Source organism: Euprymna scolopes, chromosome 26 (genome assembly GCF_053919585.1).
Source record: "Euprymna scolopes isolate OS-2025 chromosome 26, ASM5391958v1, whole genome shotgun sequence".
In the NCBI taxonomy this organism is placed as follows: domain Eukaryota; kingdom Metazoa; phylum Mollusca; class Cephalopoda; order Sepiida; family Sepiolidae; genus Euprymna; species Euprymna scolopes.
The window spans coordinates 53251831-53264773 of NC_136507.1; the positions used below are offsets into that span (position 1 = coordinate 53251831).

At 42.8% G+C, this 12943-nt stretch overlaps 1 protein-coding gene across 2 annotated transcripts in view; it reads right to left on the reverse strand.

Annotated features, from left to right (window-relative positions):
* The window catches only part of LOC145248055 (tyrosine-protein phosphatase non-receptor type 13-like), a 277255-nt gene that overhangs the window by 100946 nt on the left and 163366 nt on the right, over positions 1 to 12943 (reverse strand). The window contains exons 8-9 of one of the 2 annotated variants that reach the window (XM_080109809.1): positions 1736 to 2221; positions 887 to 949 (exon numbers count right to left, since the gene is read on the reverse strand). In XM_080109809.1, coding sequence (XP_079965935.1) covers positions 887 to 949; positions 1736 to 2221 — 549 coding nt within the window. The remainder of the gene's footprint in view (positions 1 to 886; positions 950 to 1735; positions 2222 to 12943) is intronic. The other variant, XR_013863319.1, reaches the window with a different exon arrangement.

The window sequence follows — 12943 nt, forward strand, 5'->3', positions numbered from 1 at the left end:
TTATTGAAATCATTTTCTTCATTTCCTCATGTGGAACTTGATATACTTATACTGCTGAATATCTTGGCTGACTATACTGAAAATTTCACCTGACAGGATTATAACATACTTGATATGCACTTGCCCGAAAGGAAAAACTTGATTAATGACTTGTAGAAATAAAACTTGGTTGATTGCCAGGAATAAAAAAAATGTTGATTGATTCAAAATCATCTGCAAAAGTTATCCTATTCACAAAGTTTAACTGCAGATGGGAATAACCTATCACTAAATAAACACCCTCAGGATGTGACGACATTGGCAGCAAAAGTGAGATTCCTGCATGTCCTCCCTTCCTCACTCATTCCCACTCACTGCCAATCACTTTACAATGAAAATATATCATTATGTTTTATACATTTTGTACGTCAGTGTTGTTATCATTCTTTTAAACACAGAAATTTTATTTTACTTTATTTATAACTTGGAAATTATAGAAATTAAAAAATAAAGATAGAAATGCTAATAACAAACTCAATGCTTAGAGCAAGAGTACGCAGGTGTTTCATTTATCCCCCCCCAAAAAAAAAACGCCTAATGTGCCTCGATGGGGACTTAAATACTATAAAGTTATTGCAAATTATTTATATTAATATTACTCTACTTATACCCTCTCCTATCCAATCAATGCTGAGTACATCCTTGGGCCTCAATGAAAAAATTGAATAATATGTAAAATGTTAGGATAAAAAAGGTGTTATAGGATGGTGAAAAAGGATATAGGGACTTTCATTAAATCCTGGGCAACGCCAGGTGTTCTTGCCGTTATTTTTGTTCAACTGTTTATGATTTATCTGCATATGGAGACAATTCAAAATGTTTTACCGCTAACAAACAGAATATTTACAGTGATTTCCATTGTTGGCATTATTTTTGTCACCTGGTCGTTGCAGACAATGGTCAGCTTCATCTGTGACAAAACAAGACATTGTTATGACCGTCTGATCAAATTCATCCCAATCCAAACCCCCAAAGAACATTCACAGACCCCAGGAAAATTTTTTAAAAAAGCTAAAAAATTTCAACCATTTCTGAGAAGAATGTAATTAGCAAAACGATAAACAAGCATAAAGTTCAACAACTGATTTCTCAAATGCTACAGGGACTATGGGATCTGACCTACAAAAACCGACCCCAGTAGCTAAATCTTTTCTTTCTTGAGTCGGCCGTTTCCACAGTGATCTCATTTTCACCTACAATCTTCTGACTGACCATTATGATATCCTTTTAGTATTTACTCTGTGTACCAGAAAGAGGTCAATGTGGACATTACCAGAAAGTGCATCACTGCTAATTTCAATTGAATCTAAAGAAAACCTTTTTCTTAATCAGGATCTCTGGATCTTGGAATAAACTTCCAGGGGATGTAGTAAATGTTCCAATGATGCAGCAATTCAAGGCAAAATTGGAAATTTGCTGGGCCACTATATCCTCTTCCGTGTAAATTTCTGCTACCCTCCCTTCCCTATATATCAATTGAAACATGATTGTTTTATTTTTTGCCAAATTTATTAAATTGGAGAAATTGAAATTGAAAATGACAAAAAAAATGATTTTTAGATCCAATCTCTATATTAATTATTTTACACAATAGACAGAGAACATTGCTTATATAGTCAGGAATAGAAAAAACACATTAAAACAATTTAAATCACAAATTAAATAAAAAAATTTAAAGAAAATTTGGACTTTTTACCTTGCATAACTGAAATTCCAGAAGTTACAGATCGAGTGTCTGAATATCCGTCGGAGTTATCACTTCCCCAGAATCCAATTTCGTCACTTGGATTCTTTTGAAGAGCTTGTAGTTTACGCTGTCGGTCTTTCAAACGAAGATACCTATCATAGGCTGGATTGTTGGCCAAATGATTGGCTACATCAACCTTAGCACCAAACAAGGAACTTGGAGATCGTCTGTGCCGTGAGGAGCAACTAGAACCATATGAATACTGTGATGTATCTGATCTGGCCTGTGATGCAGAGCTGCTCATGGTAGGCATAGGTATTGTTGTTGTCATCGAGCCATTGGATGGGATGTGCAGGCTCGAAGGTCGGCTGTTAGTGGACGGTCTTCGTTTTGGAGAAGCTGTAGTATGGGTTGTCCTAACTGTGCTTTGACTTGAAGTTGATGAAGTGTCTGTGGTTTTATCTTCTCTGGGATCAACGTTTTCTACATTTCCAGCTGAAATCGGTTCAAAGACAGAAAAAAAAAAATAGAAAATGATAAAAGACATTTTATTTTTTTTAAATTAACAATGCTAAAACTATCTATAGCATCCGACTTAACTGATTGTCTAACTGAGCAACATATACATAACTGTCCGAGATGTTTCCAAACTTGATTCCAGCAAAAAGAACTCCAAAGATTCCAGCAAAGTAACTGGCCCTGACAAAGTTGTTCAAATGTTGTTTTAAAGAAAGATGCTTCCCAACACCTTGGAAAACTTCGACAGTCTGCCCAGTATTTCAAAATATGGGTGATTGGTCTTCCACATTTCAGTATAAACCAATCAACCTCCTGTGCATCATGAATAAGTTGTTTGAATCTGTGATAAATAGAGAAGTTGTCAACCACCTCAGCAAAAACAACCTATTCAGTGACAAGCGATATGATTTCTGTTCTGAGAGATCAACAGTCAATGTGCTGACGGTAATATCACACAGGATCAGCGAATTTAATGACGATGGATTCGCTTCTAGAGCAAAAGCTTTCATTATATCTAATTATCGCTATTGACACACGATTGTAACCAGCACTGCTGCTACTACCATTACCAACGAAGGCTTCGTCGCGCCTTCTAGCAACAACAACTATCGCTATTGACACACGATTATAACCAGCACTGCTGCTACTACCATTACCAACGAAGGCTTCGTCGCGCCTTCTAACAACAACAACTATCGCTATTGACACACGATTATAACCAGCACTGCTGCTACTACCATTACCAACGAAGGCTTCGTCGCGCCTTCTAACAACAACAACTATCGCTATTGACACACGATTATAACCAGCACTGCTGCTACTACCATTACCAACGAAGGCTTCGTCGCGCCTTCTAACAACAACAACTATCGCTATTGACACACGATTATAACCAGCACTGCTGCTACTACCATTACCAACGAAGGCTTCGTCGCGCCTTCTAACAACAACAACTATCGCTATTGACACACGATTATAACCAGCACTGCTGCTACTACCATTACCAACGAAGGCTTCGTCGCGCCTTCTAACAACAACAACTATCGCTATTGACACACGATTATAACCAGCACTGCTGCTACTACCATTACCAACGAAGGCTACGTCGCGCCTTCTAACAACAACAACTATCGCTATTGACACACGATTATAACCAGCACTGCTGCTACTACCATTACCAACGAAGGCTTCGTCGCGCCTTCTAACAACAACAACTATCGCTATTGACACACGATTATAACCAGCACTGCTGCTACTACCATTACCAACGAAGGCTTCGTCGCGCCTTCTAACAACAACAACTATCGCTATTGACACACGATTATAACCAGCACTGCTGCTACTACCATTACCAACGAAGGCTTCGTCGCGCCTTCTAGCAACAACAACTATCGCTATTGACACACGATTATAACCAGCACTGCTGCTACTACCATTACCAACGAAGGCTTCGTCGCGCCTTCTAGCAACAACAACTATCGCTATTGACACACGATTATAACCAGCACTGCTGCTACTACCATTACCAACGAAGGCTTCGTCGCGCCTTCTAACAACAACAACTATCGCTATTGACACACGATTATAACCAGCACTGCTGCTACTACCATTACCAACGAAGGCTTCGTCGCGCCTTCTAACAACAACAACTATCGCTATTGACACACGATTATAACCAGCACTGCTGCTACTACCATTACCAACGAAGGCTTCGTCGCGCCTTCTAGCAACAACAACTATCGCTATTGACACACGATTATAACCAGCACTGCTGCTACTACCATTACCAACGAAGGCTACGTCGCGCCTTCTATCAACAACAACTATCGCTATTGACACACGATTATAACCAGCACTGCTGCTACTACCATTACCAACGAAGGCTTCGTCGCGCCTTCTAACAACAACAACTATCGCTATTGACACACGATTATAACCAGACCAGCACTGCTGCTACTACTATTACAAACGAAGGTTTCGTCGTGCCTTATAACCACAATAACAACAACTGACAACAATCTGCCATCTTCACCCCAAGGACAGCTCGTTATTATTCTGTGTTATTTATTAGAAAATAAATTGTTGAGTTCGTTCAAATCTTAATCCTGTGTTGTCTATTCTTTTGCTTGTCACCATACGCTTCGTAACATAACAACTGGTGTCAGAAGCGTGCGACAGGTAGAATGGACTACTCAGGGTGCACCCGTAACGAACTTCTCAGTTTTATCAGAGACCAGAAATCGGCACTCCTCCAGCTAAAATCGAGTACATCACGACCAGACGAGGCCCTTATCCTCGAAATAAAAGCGGACCTAGAGATTATGCTCTCCACCCTCAAATCGACCACCTTAAACGACACGCCCAAAGCCGATAATAACGACTACAATCTGATGATCAGATTACAGGCCATACACGATTCGGTAAAGGACATAAAAAAGTTCAACCCCGGGAACGATGTTAACCGCTTCATCACGGATGTAAACAAAACATACATGATACATGTCAAGCCGGAAATCGGTACACACCCTAGTATCGAAAAAGAGTTTGTCAGAATCTGCAAACAGCTTCTGAACGAAGGGATATTCCAGCAAATGACGGACTCCCAACACGACACATCTACCTTCGAGCAACTCAAAGCATACCTCATAACGACCCACGGCAGCCAAATGACAAACTTCCAGCACCTCAGCCGGGCTTGGGATTTGCAGCGTCGAGATGGGGAGAGATTGACAGATTTCGCCGGCCGACTGGAAAACACGATTAGAGAGGCTGCAGTACACATAAAGGCAAAATTTAAGTCGGACCACTCACGGGAAATACCTGCAGATACTGTCTTCTCTCTCATGGGTGCAATGCTAATGAGTGAGAAGGTGAAAGCCTGGACACCGAGCTTATACCCACACATCGTCAAAACAATGGATAAGCATTATACGGCGGGTGGGATAGCTAGTGATGTACAGCGGTACATCGACTGTGGTGTCAAAACGGACGATGAAATCAATGATAGTCCCATCGCGTACTACGCAAACAGGCCACAACGATCTGATCAAAGGACCAGGCGAAATGAACACAATGTGAACAGGCAAACTCTCCGCCCACAGGCAAGGAAAGATACCACAACACTGCGCAACACCAAACCCACTGGCACTCGCGGCCATTTTCAGATGCGCAGGGATGATGAACACAATCAGGATGCTGAGATCTGCCAAAACTACATGAAAGGCTATGCATGCTTCCATGGACGCAACTGTCGGTACCGGCACCCACCTCGTGCCCAGGCATATATCGCAACAGACGACAAGGATATGCCACCGGAAGATACTCTCCCCACTACCATGGCCGAGGATTTTCAATACGGACCAGGCGAGATGTGATGGCTCACCCCGTGGTCCAACAGACTCACCATCACATATTTAACTTTCATCAACACTCGGCGCAGAAGTCACCTTTCGTCAACACACATTTCATGATCGAGGGAGCTACGTTCTCGGACATATCTATGTTGGACTCAGGCTGCTCCACTTGCATTATGCCAGTGTCTCGAATACCTGAAGAGGTCAGACGTCGAATAACGCCATCCAACGTGCATGTGAGAGGCATAAACGGCAGCATCCATATCCTTGGCGAACTTAATTGTGGCATCGCCATCGGCAACCACGATTCACCCAGGTTCGACGGGATCAACATGCTGATAACATCCGCTATATCTCCAATCCTGATCGGCCAAAGCATCCTTGGTCACAGCACACTAGACTCCTACACAATCGACCACCAAAAATCAACGATCGAATTCAGACGCACGCTCGCGTCCACTCCGATAACTCACACGGCAGCAATACTACCAGCTCTTACACAGAAGATACCAGCTGATGATACCACATTTGGAGCCCACACCATCGATCATTCCACTAGACTCACACAGCCCAGCCCCAAGACACTAAATGAAAAACTACACTGGCTACAGAGTAATGTGGGTGTGGCATTGCCCAACCATCCAAACCGCGACGAACTGGAGGCCACAGCAGACTTAATCATCCGCTTCGCCGACATCATGGGTACCGAAAAGGGAGAAAAGGGTACCTTCATCAGACCAGTTCGAATACCAACCAATGGCCAATCCCGCTGTCAGAAGCAACACCCAATCGCCCAGGCTCTTGAGGCTGACGTCGATGCTGAAATCATGCACATGGCCGCCAGAGAGATCATCGAACCATGCAAGGACCCCAAGGGTTTTAATAGCCCTGTATTTGCCGTTCGCAAGAAGAACGGGGCAATCCGGGTAGTTGCCAACTTCAAAGCAACACTCAACAAGGTCCTAGTCGATCTCGACCCCTACCCCATACCTACGATTGACCACCTGTTCCACAGAATCGGCGAAGGAAATAAATATTTTGCATCCCTTGATCTTCGCAGTGGCTATTGGCAGATCGCTATCGACGAGCGTGATCGACACAAAACTGCATTCACATGGAAGGGCAAATGCTACCAATACACACGACTCGCCTTTGGTCTCACATCTGCCGGACAAATCTTCTCCCGCTGCATAGCTGAAGCCTTGGCCACTGTTACATCTCGCACCAACATATCCTCGTACATTGACGACAACCTAGTCCACGCCAAAACATTTGAAGGATACATACTGGCACTGGAGCAACTATTCACCGCCCTACGTAAATTTGGACTAAAATTGAATCCGGATAAATGTACCTTCCTCGCGAACGAAGCAAAATTCCTCGGTCGCATCGTAAATAGCAAGGGTTTCAAGGCCGACCCCGAATACGTCCGCGCCATCATGGAAATGAAGCCTCCAACAACAAAAAAGGAACTGCAAGGCCTCATAGGTCGTTTAGTGTGGATACGGCAATTCCTGGAGACACGGGTACAGGAACAAATCAGGTCGGACACATTTTCCAGCATCATGACCCCCATCCATGAACTGAATAGGGCTGGCAAACCATTTGCATGGACTGAGCAGGCGGACAAGGCCTTTAATAAGATAAAGAAACGACTGTCCTCGCCTCCTGTCATTTCATTCCCTGATTTTGATCAACTCTTCACGCTCACCACTGATGCGAGTGACACCGCATGTGGGGCCATCCTAATGCAAGAAGATGACAGGGGAAAGAAGAAGATCATAGCAGTCGCTTCACACATATTTAACACCACGGAACAAAACTGGTCCACAACTGAACGCGAGGCATACGCAATAAAGTGGGCCATAGCAAAATTCGACTACTTCCTACACAGCCGCCCCTTCGTCATCTTCACCGACCACAGATCACTAACCTATCTGGATCAGCGGGTATTCAACAATGCCAAAATCCGCAGATGGCAGGAAGAGATCGCATGCTATAAATTCGTCCTGGAATTTGTGGAGGGCGAATCCAATGTCTGGGCCGACATGCTCAGCAGAAGTCATGGCCAAAGAAAAAATAACACACCAGCTGACGCCAACCCTGCAGGCAAAACATTCCGAATCCAGGGTTCGGACCTACGTATTTACATCCCATCCTGGTGTATGGACGAAATTGATGGATCAATGCTCATCCCCGAAGCACACACACCTCAGAACACCCGCCATCACAAGAATATTGTGGATGCGTTCTTTGCCTATCACTCTTCATCGACCATCCCCACAAAATACAATTGTGACCATATCAATATCGCTGCTGAGCAATGCACAGACAACACACTGTCGAGAATCATCAAAACCCTCCAGACGAATAACTCCAGCAAAAACTGTAACATCGACCCCGATGACCATCGGGCCCCCATACTCAACAAATACATCCACCAGTTCTACCTGGAGCCCGGCACATCTGTCTTGATGATTAGGGACAACAATCATTCCCCAAAACTGGTCGTACCATACAAACTCCGTCCCAAGTACCTGCATCAGGCCCATGACTGCATCAATCATTCAGGTATCGCCCGCATGCGCGAACATCTATCCGGCTACTGGTGGGAATGCAAGGACCATGACATCAGGACGTATGTCAACTCCTGCGAAACATGTGCCAAGCGGAAGGGTAACTATGGCAAACGTAAGGTCTGGCCCACCGGGCACTGCAAACGTGGAGAAAGACCGTTCGAAATCATCTACATTGATTTCGTCACGATGCCAATTTCAAAGGGGAAACGCTACATCCTAACCATGCTGGACAGTTTCAGTAGACACCTTACGGCTGTGCCGTGTTCCAGAGATTGTGCGATCGATGCTGCCCGTGGAATTTACAGTTTCTTCCTTCGACACCGGGAAATACCACGCATTGTTTCATCCGATCGCGGAACCCACTTCACGGGGGAGGTATACAGGATCTTTTGCCAACTCACATCAATCACGCAGGAATTACATTGTGCCTGGCGACCACAAAGCTCAGGTAACATTGAACGACAGCATCGCACGATGAAAAACGCCATATACATGCTGTGCGAAGATAGAGACTGTGAGTGGACCGACGTCCTCGAATCCGTCATCTCATCAATGAATGCTACCATCAACAGTGCCACTGGAGCGTCACCACACTATATAATCACTGGTCGGCAGCCCAACATTGGTTTGCCAAGATTACCCGACAACAGTATCACAAACCCCAGCCCCACGGCTTACGGCATGCAGGTCAATACCCTGTTAAGACAAGTTCATCGACACGTCGCGCTGGCCAACAATGAAGCTGACCACGTCCAAGACCCAAATTTAGACAAGGACATGAATAAGGAACCAATACAAGTCGGTGACAAGGTACTAATCCACCGGCCTCAATCAGCTATTGCTCACGCATCTCACCTACCCTGGATCGGTACCTTCGAAGTGGCCAAGACCAACAGCATGGTGATCCAGATAAAAATGATGATGGCCAGAGTGAATGGGTTCACCGGGCACATGTCCGCCGATTAATACCACGTCCAAAACATTTGTCCCCCAATCTACCTCCTCTACCCTACCCAACTCGTCAATCTACCTAAGAGACAACGCTTCCACCCAAGGCAGGGGCACACAGAGCGTTGCAGGACCCCATATACGTAGAAACCCCTCGACTACCGTCCGGATACAGATCGGACCTGATTCGGAATCGGTCAACACGAGGCCAGCTTCCTAAACGGTTTAAGGATTTCATCATGGGTTGATTATTCACACATGCAACTATGACCGCACTGGACAATTCAAGCCAAAATGAGATCTGGGGGAGCTGTTATGATGTTATGATTTAGATCTCGTTTTGACTTGGGGACGCCGTCATACTGTCTGCCACGTGTCACCGTGACGACCACCACTCAAGTTTCATGATTCCTGACCGCTTTGGGGAGAAATTGACTACGTAGGGATTCACGCTACGATCGCTACCATGGCACCAAAGTCGAGGCACATGATCATGGTTACCTCCACAAAATTACGGGCAAAACGCTTAGATGCCTTACACACCGTAGCGAAAACAACAACCCAAAAGAAACACAGTTTTCTCGACATGGAGGCAATTTCTTCATCACTAACCGTTTGTCTACAACTACGTCTGCGTGCTTGCTATATTTAGCGAAGCCAAGGAAAAGACAGCAGAAGGACCACCAGCCTCGCCATCACCACAACGCTACGGCTGTCGCGACCAATGCTACTACTACTACAACGAAGGTTTCGGCGCGCCTTCTAACAACAACAACTATCGCTATTGACACACGATTATAACCAGCACTGCTGCTACTACCATTACCAACGAAGGCTTCGTCGCGCCTTCTAACAACAACAACTATCGCTATTGACACACGATTATAACCAGCACTGCTGCTACTACCATTACCAACGAAGGCTTCGTCGCGCCTTCTAACAACAACAACTATCGCTATTGACACACGATTATAACCAGCACTGCTGCTACTACCATTACCAACGAAGGCTTCGTCGCGCCTTCTAGCAACAACAACTATCGCTATTGACACACGATTATAACCAGCACTGCTGCTACTACCATTACCAACGAAGGCTACGTCGCGCCTTCTATCAACAACAACTATCGCTATTGACACACGATTATAACCAGCACTGCTGCTACTACCATTACCAACGAAGGCTTCGTCGCGCCTTCTAACAACAACAACTATCGCTATTGACACACGATTATAACCAGACCAGCACTGCTGCTACTACTATTACAAACGAAGGTTTCGTCGTGCCTTATAACCACAATAACAACAACTGACAACAATCTGCCATCTTCACCCCAAGGACAGCTCGTTATTATTCTGTGTTATTTATTAGAAAATAAATTGTTGAGTTCGTTCAAATCTTAATCCTGTGTTGTCTATTCTTTTGCTTGTCACCATACGCTTCGTAACATAACAATAGGGTCTTGCACAAAGGTCTATTTCATAAGATTTCCAGCTACAGAATAGTTGGTAATGTCCCCTCAGCCATAAAATCCTTTCTCTTTGAAAGGTCTATTAAAGTAGTCATTCACGGACAGAAATCCAAAGCTCACAATATCAATGTTGGCACACCTCAGAGATCTATCCTGGGTTCAACTCTCTTTCTGATCATTATCAACGACCTCCCCAATCACATCCTTTGTCCATTCGTTGACATCTATACAGACGATACGACACTCTATGGCAACACTTTGAAGGTTGACAAAGATCAGGATTTTTCTGATTCTCTCTCTTCTGACCTGCTGCGTGTGATTCGATGGAGTAAAAAATGATTAATTTTAATGCATTTAAAACCAAACTTCTGTCTTTTCACCATTAACACTCATGTCCTCATTTTGCCTTAGTCGAAATGAAAGGCTTTCACCTTGAAAAAGTACTTTGCTTTGACGAATTTCTGGTACTGACCTTTACCCCTGACCTGTAATGGAAGATCTACATCAGAAGCTAAATTGCTAAAATCACTGGAAAAATGGTTGGGTCGTTTTGCCGCTTCAGAAAGTATCTCACTCCCAACACAATCCTCTAGAAGAATCAAATACGGCCTAAAATGGAGTAGTGTTGCCACATCTAGGGTAGAGCTCCAAGGAGCACCCTCTCCTACCTTGACAGGGATCAAAACCGTCTGCTAAATTTAGTGGGTGGTGACCTTTTCACCTCCCTACTTGCTCTCTTTCAACAGAAGAGAAGTTGCCAGTCTATCTCTTCTCTATCGATATGTTAATGACAGGTGCTTGACCGAGCTCCTCGTAAAACGTTCACAACAAATACATGCCTAACTGCAACAACCGCCAACAACTTCCCGCACTCTCTATCTGTGCCTAAAACTAAACAAAAATTCCATGAGCAGAGTTTCTTTCCTAGAACTGTGTGCCTGTGGAATGCAATGCAATGGATCTTCTTCCCGGCTGACTATAATATGGTCGTCTTCAAATCCAATGTGAATAAATTCCTGTTGAATCATCCTCTTAGATAATCTAGCTATATCTAAATTCCGCCATAATTGATCTTGTCTTATCATCCACTTAACACTTAGTCCTTATTCTAAAGTGGCCTCCAGACCTTGATAAGTGGTGACCTCCCAAGTAAAAAACAAATATTTTTGTACATTGGAACAGAAAAATATTCTTACGAAGTGTTTCATTTAAGATGAAGGTTTAGAGATAAAAATGCTATTTCAAATTTAAGCATGATAAACCAAAGAGGAAACGTGATTTAAAATTTAAGCGTGATAGATCAAAGAGGAAACGTGATTTAAAATTTAAGCGCCAATGATCAAAGAGGAACTGTTATTTCATATTTAAATATGATAGACTGACTAAAAATATTGGTGACCAAGTGGTTGGTATGTTTGCTGGAATCAATAATATGATGTTAAAAACAGGAAATATTTCCAACAAGGGTTCACAATAAGTTTAGCGTTTGATCTTGCTTTTGTAAACTAAAATTCATGAGGAAGGATGTCTATCATATTGATTCGGATATGATATCAGACATGCAACAAAAACGGTAGCAGATGCAACTCTGGACAATCTCCTTGGAAGCATAAACGAGACAGCACAAATTTAAAAATGTGAATAATTAAGCCATAAAAATTAAATTCTACCATAACTTTTTTACCTTTCAGCTACGAGACGATCATCTACTTGCATAAATCATTCAGTTTCTAAGAATTTGTTGTGAATTAGTTAAAAAATTAATGTAAGAAGCATTTTAGATGACTTTGCATTGTAGATAACATTATTTCAGTCCCATCGAAAACAACATACATGCATGATGACACCAAGATATGATTAAAGTAAGTAAAGAAATAAACCATTGCATAAGGACATCTTGGTGATGATGACCTGTGTTCTGAAACAAAATTTTTCTCATAATTTACATGAAGCACTTCATTTTCACTATCTAAACTTCAGATCAATTTGGGCAAATACTATAGAATGAGTATTTTTAGCTTCAAATGTGTTATAAGCTCTCAGCATGTATAGAATCTCAGAATGTCTAATGTTTTACAATGCATAGGATCGCAGTATTTATAGTCGCAAAATTTAGCTAAATTTCCATAAAAACGAGTCAGTATTTTTGTTGTGCCAAGTTTTAAAAATGATATCCCTTTCATTTCTTTATGCCAATTTCTCTAGAAAAGAAAAAAAAACAAACATACTTTTTATTCATTGAAAATGAATGTGATTATTTTCTCACACTAAAAATGAGGTTAGTTCCTAATTGATTATTTCATCCAGAATATTTTTTGTTGGAAAAAAATATAAACATTTGAGAAAG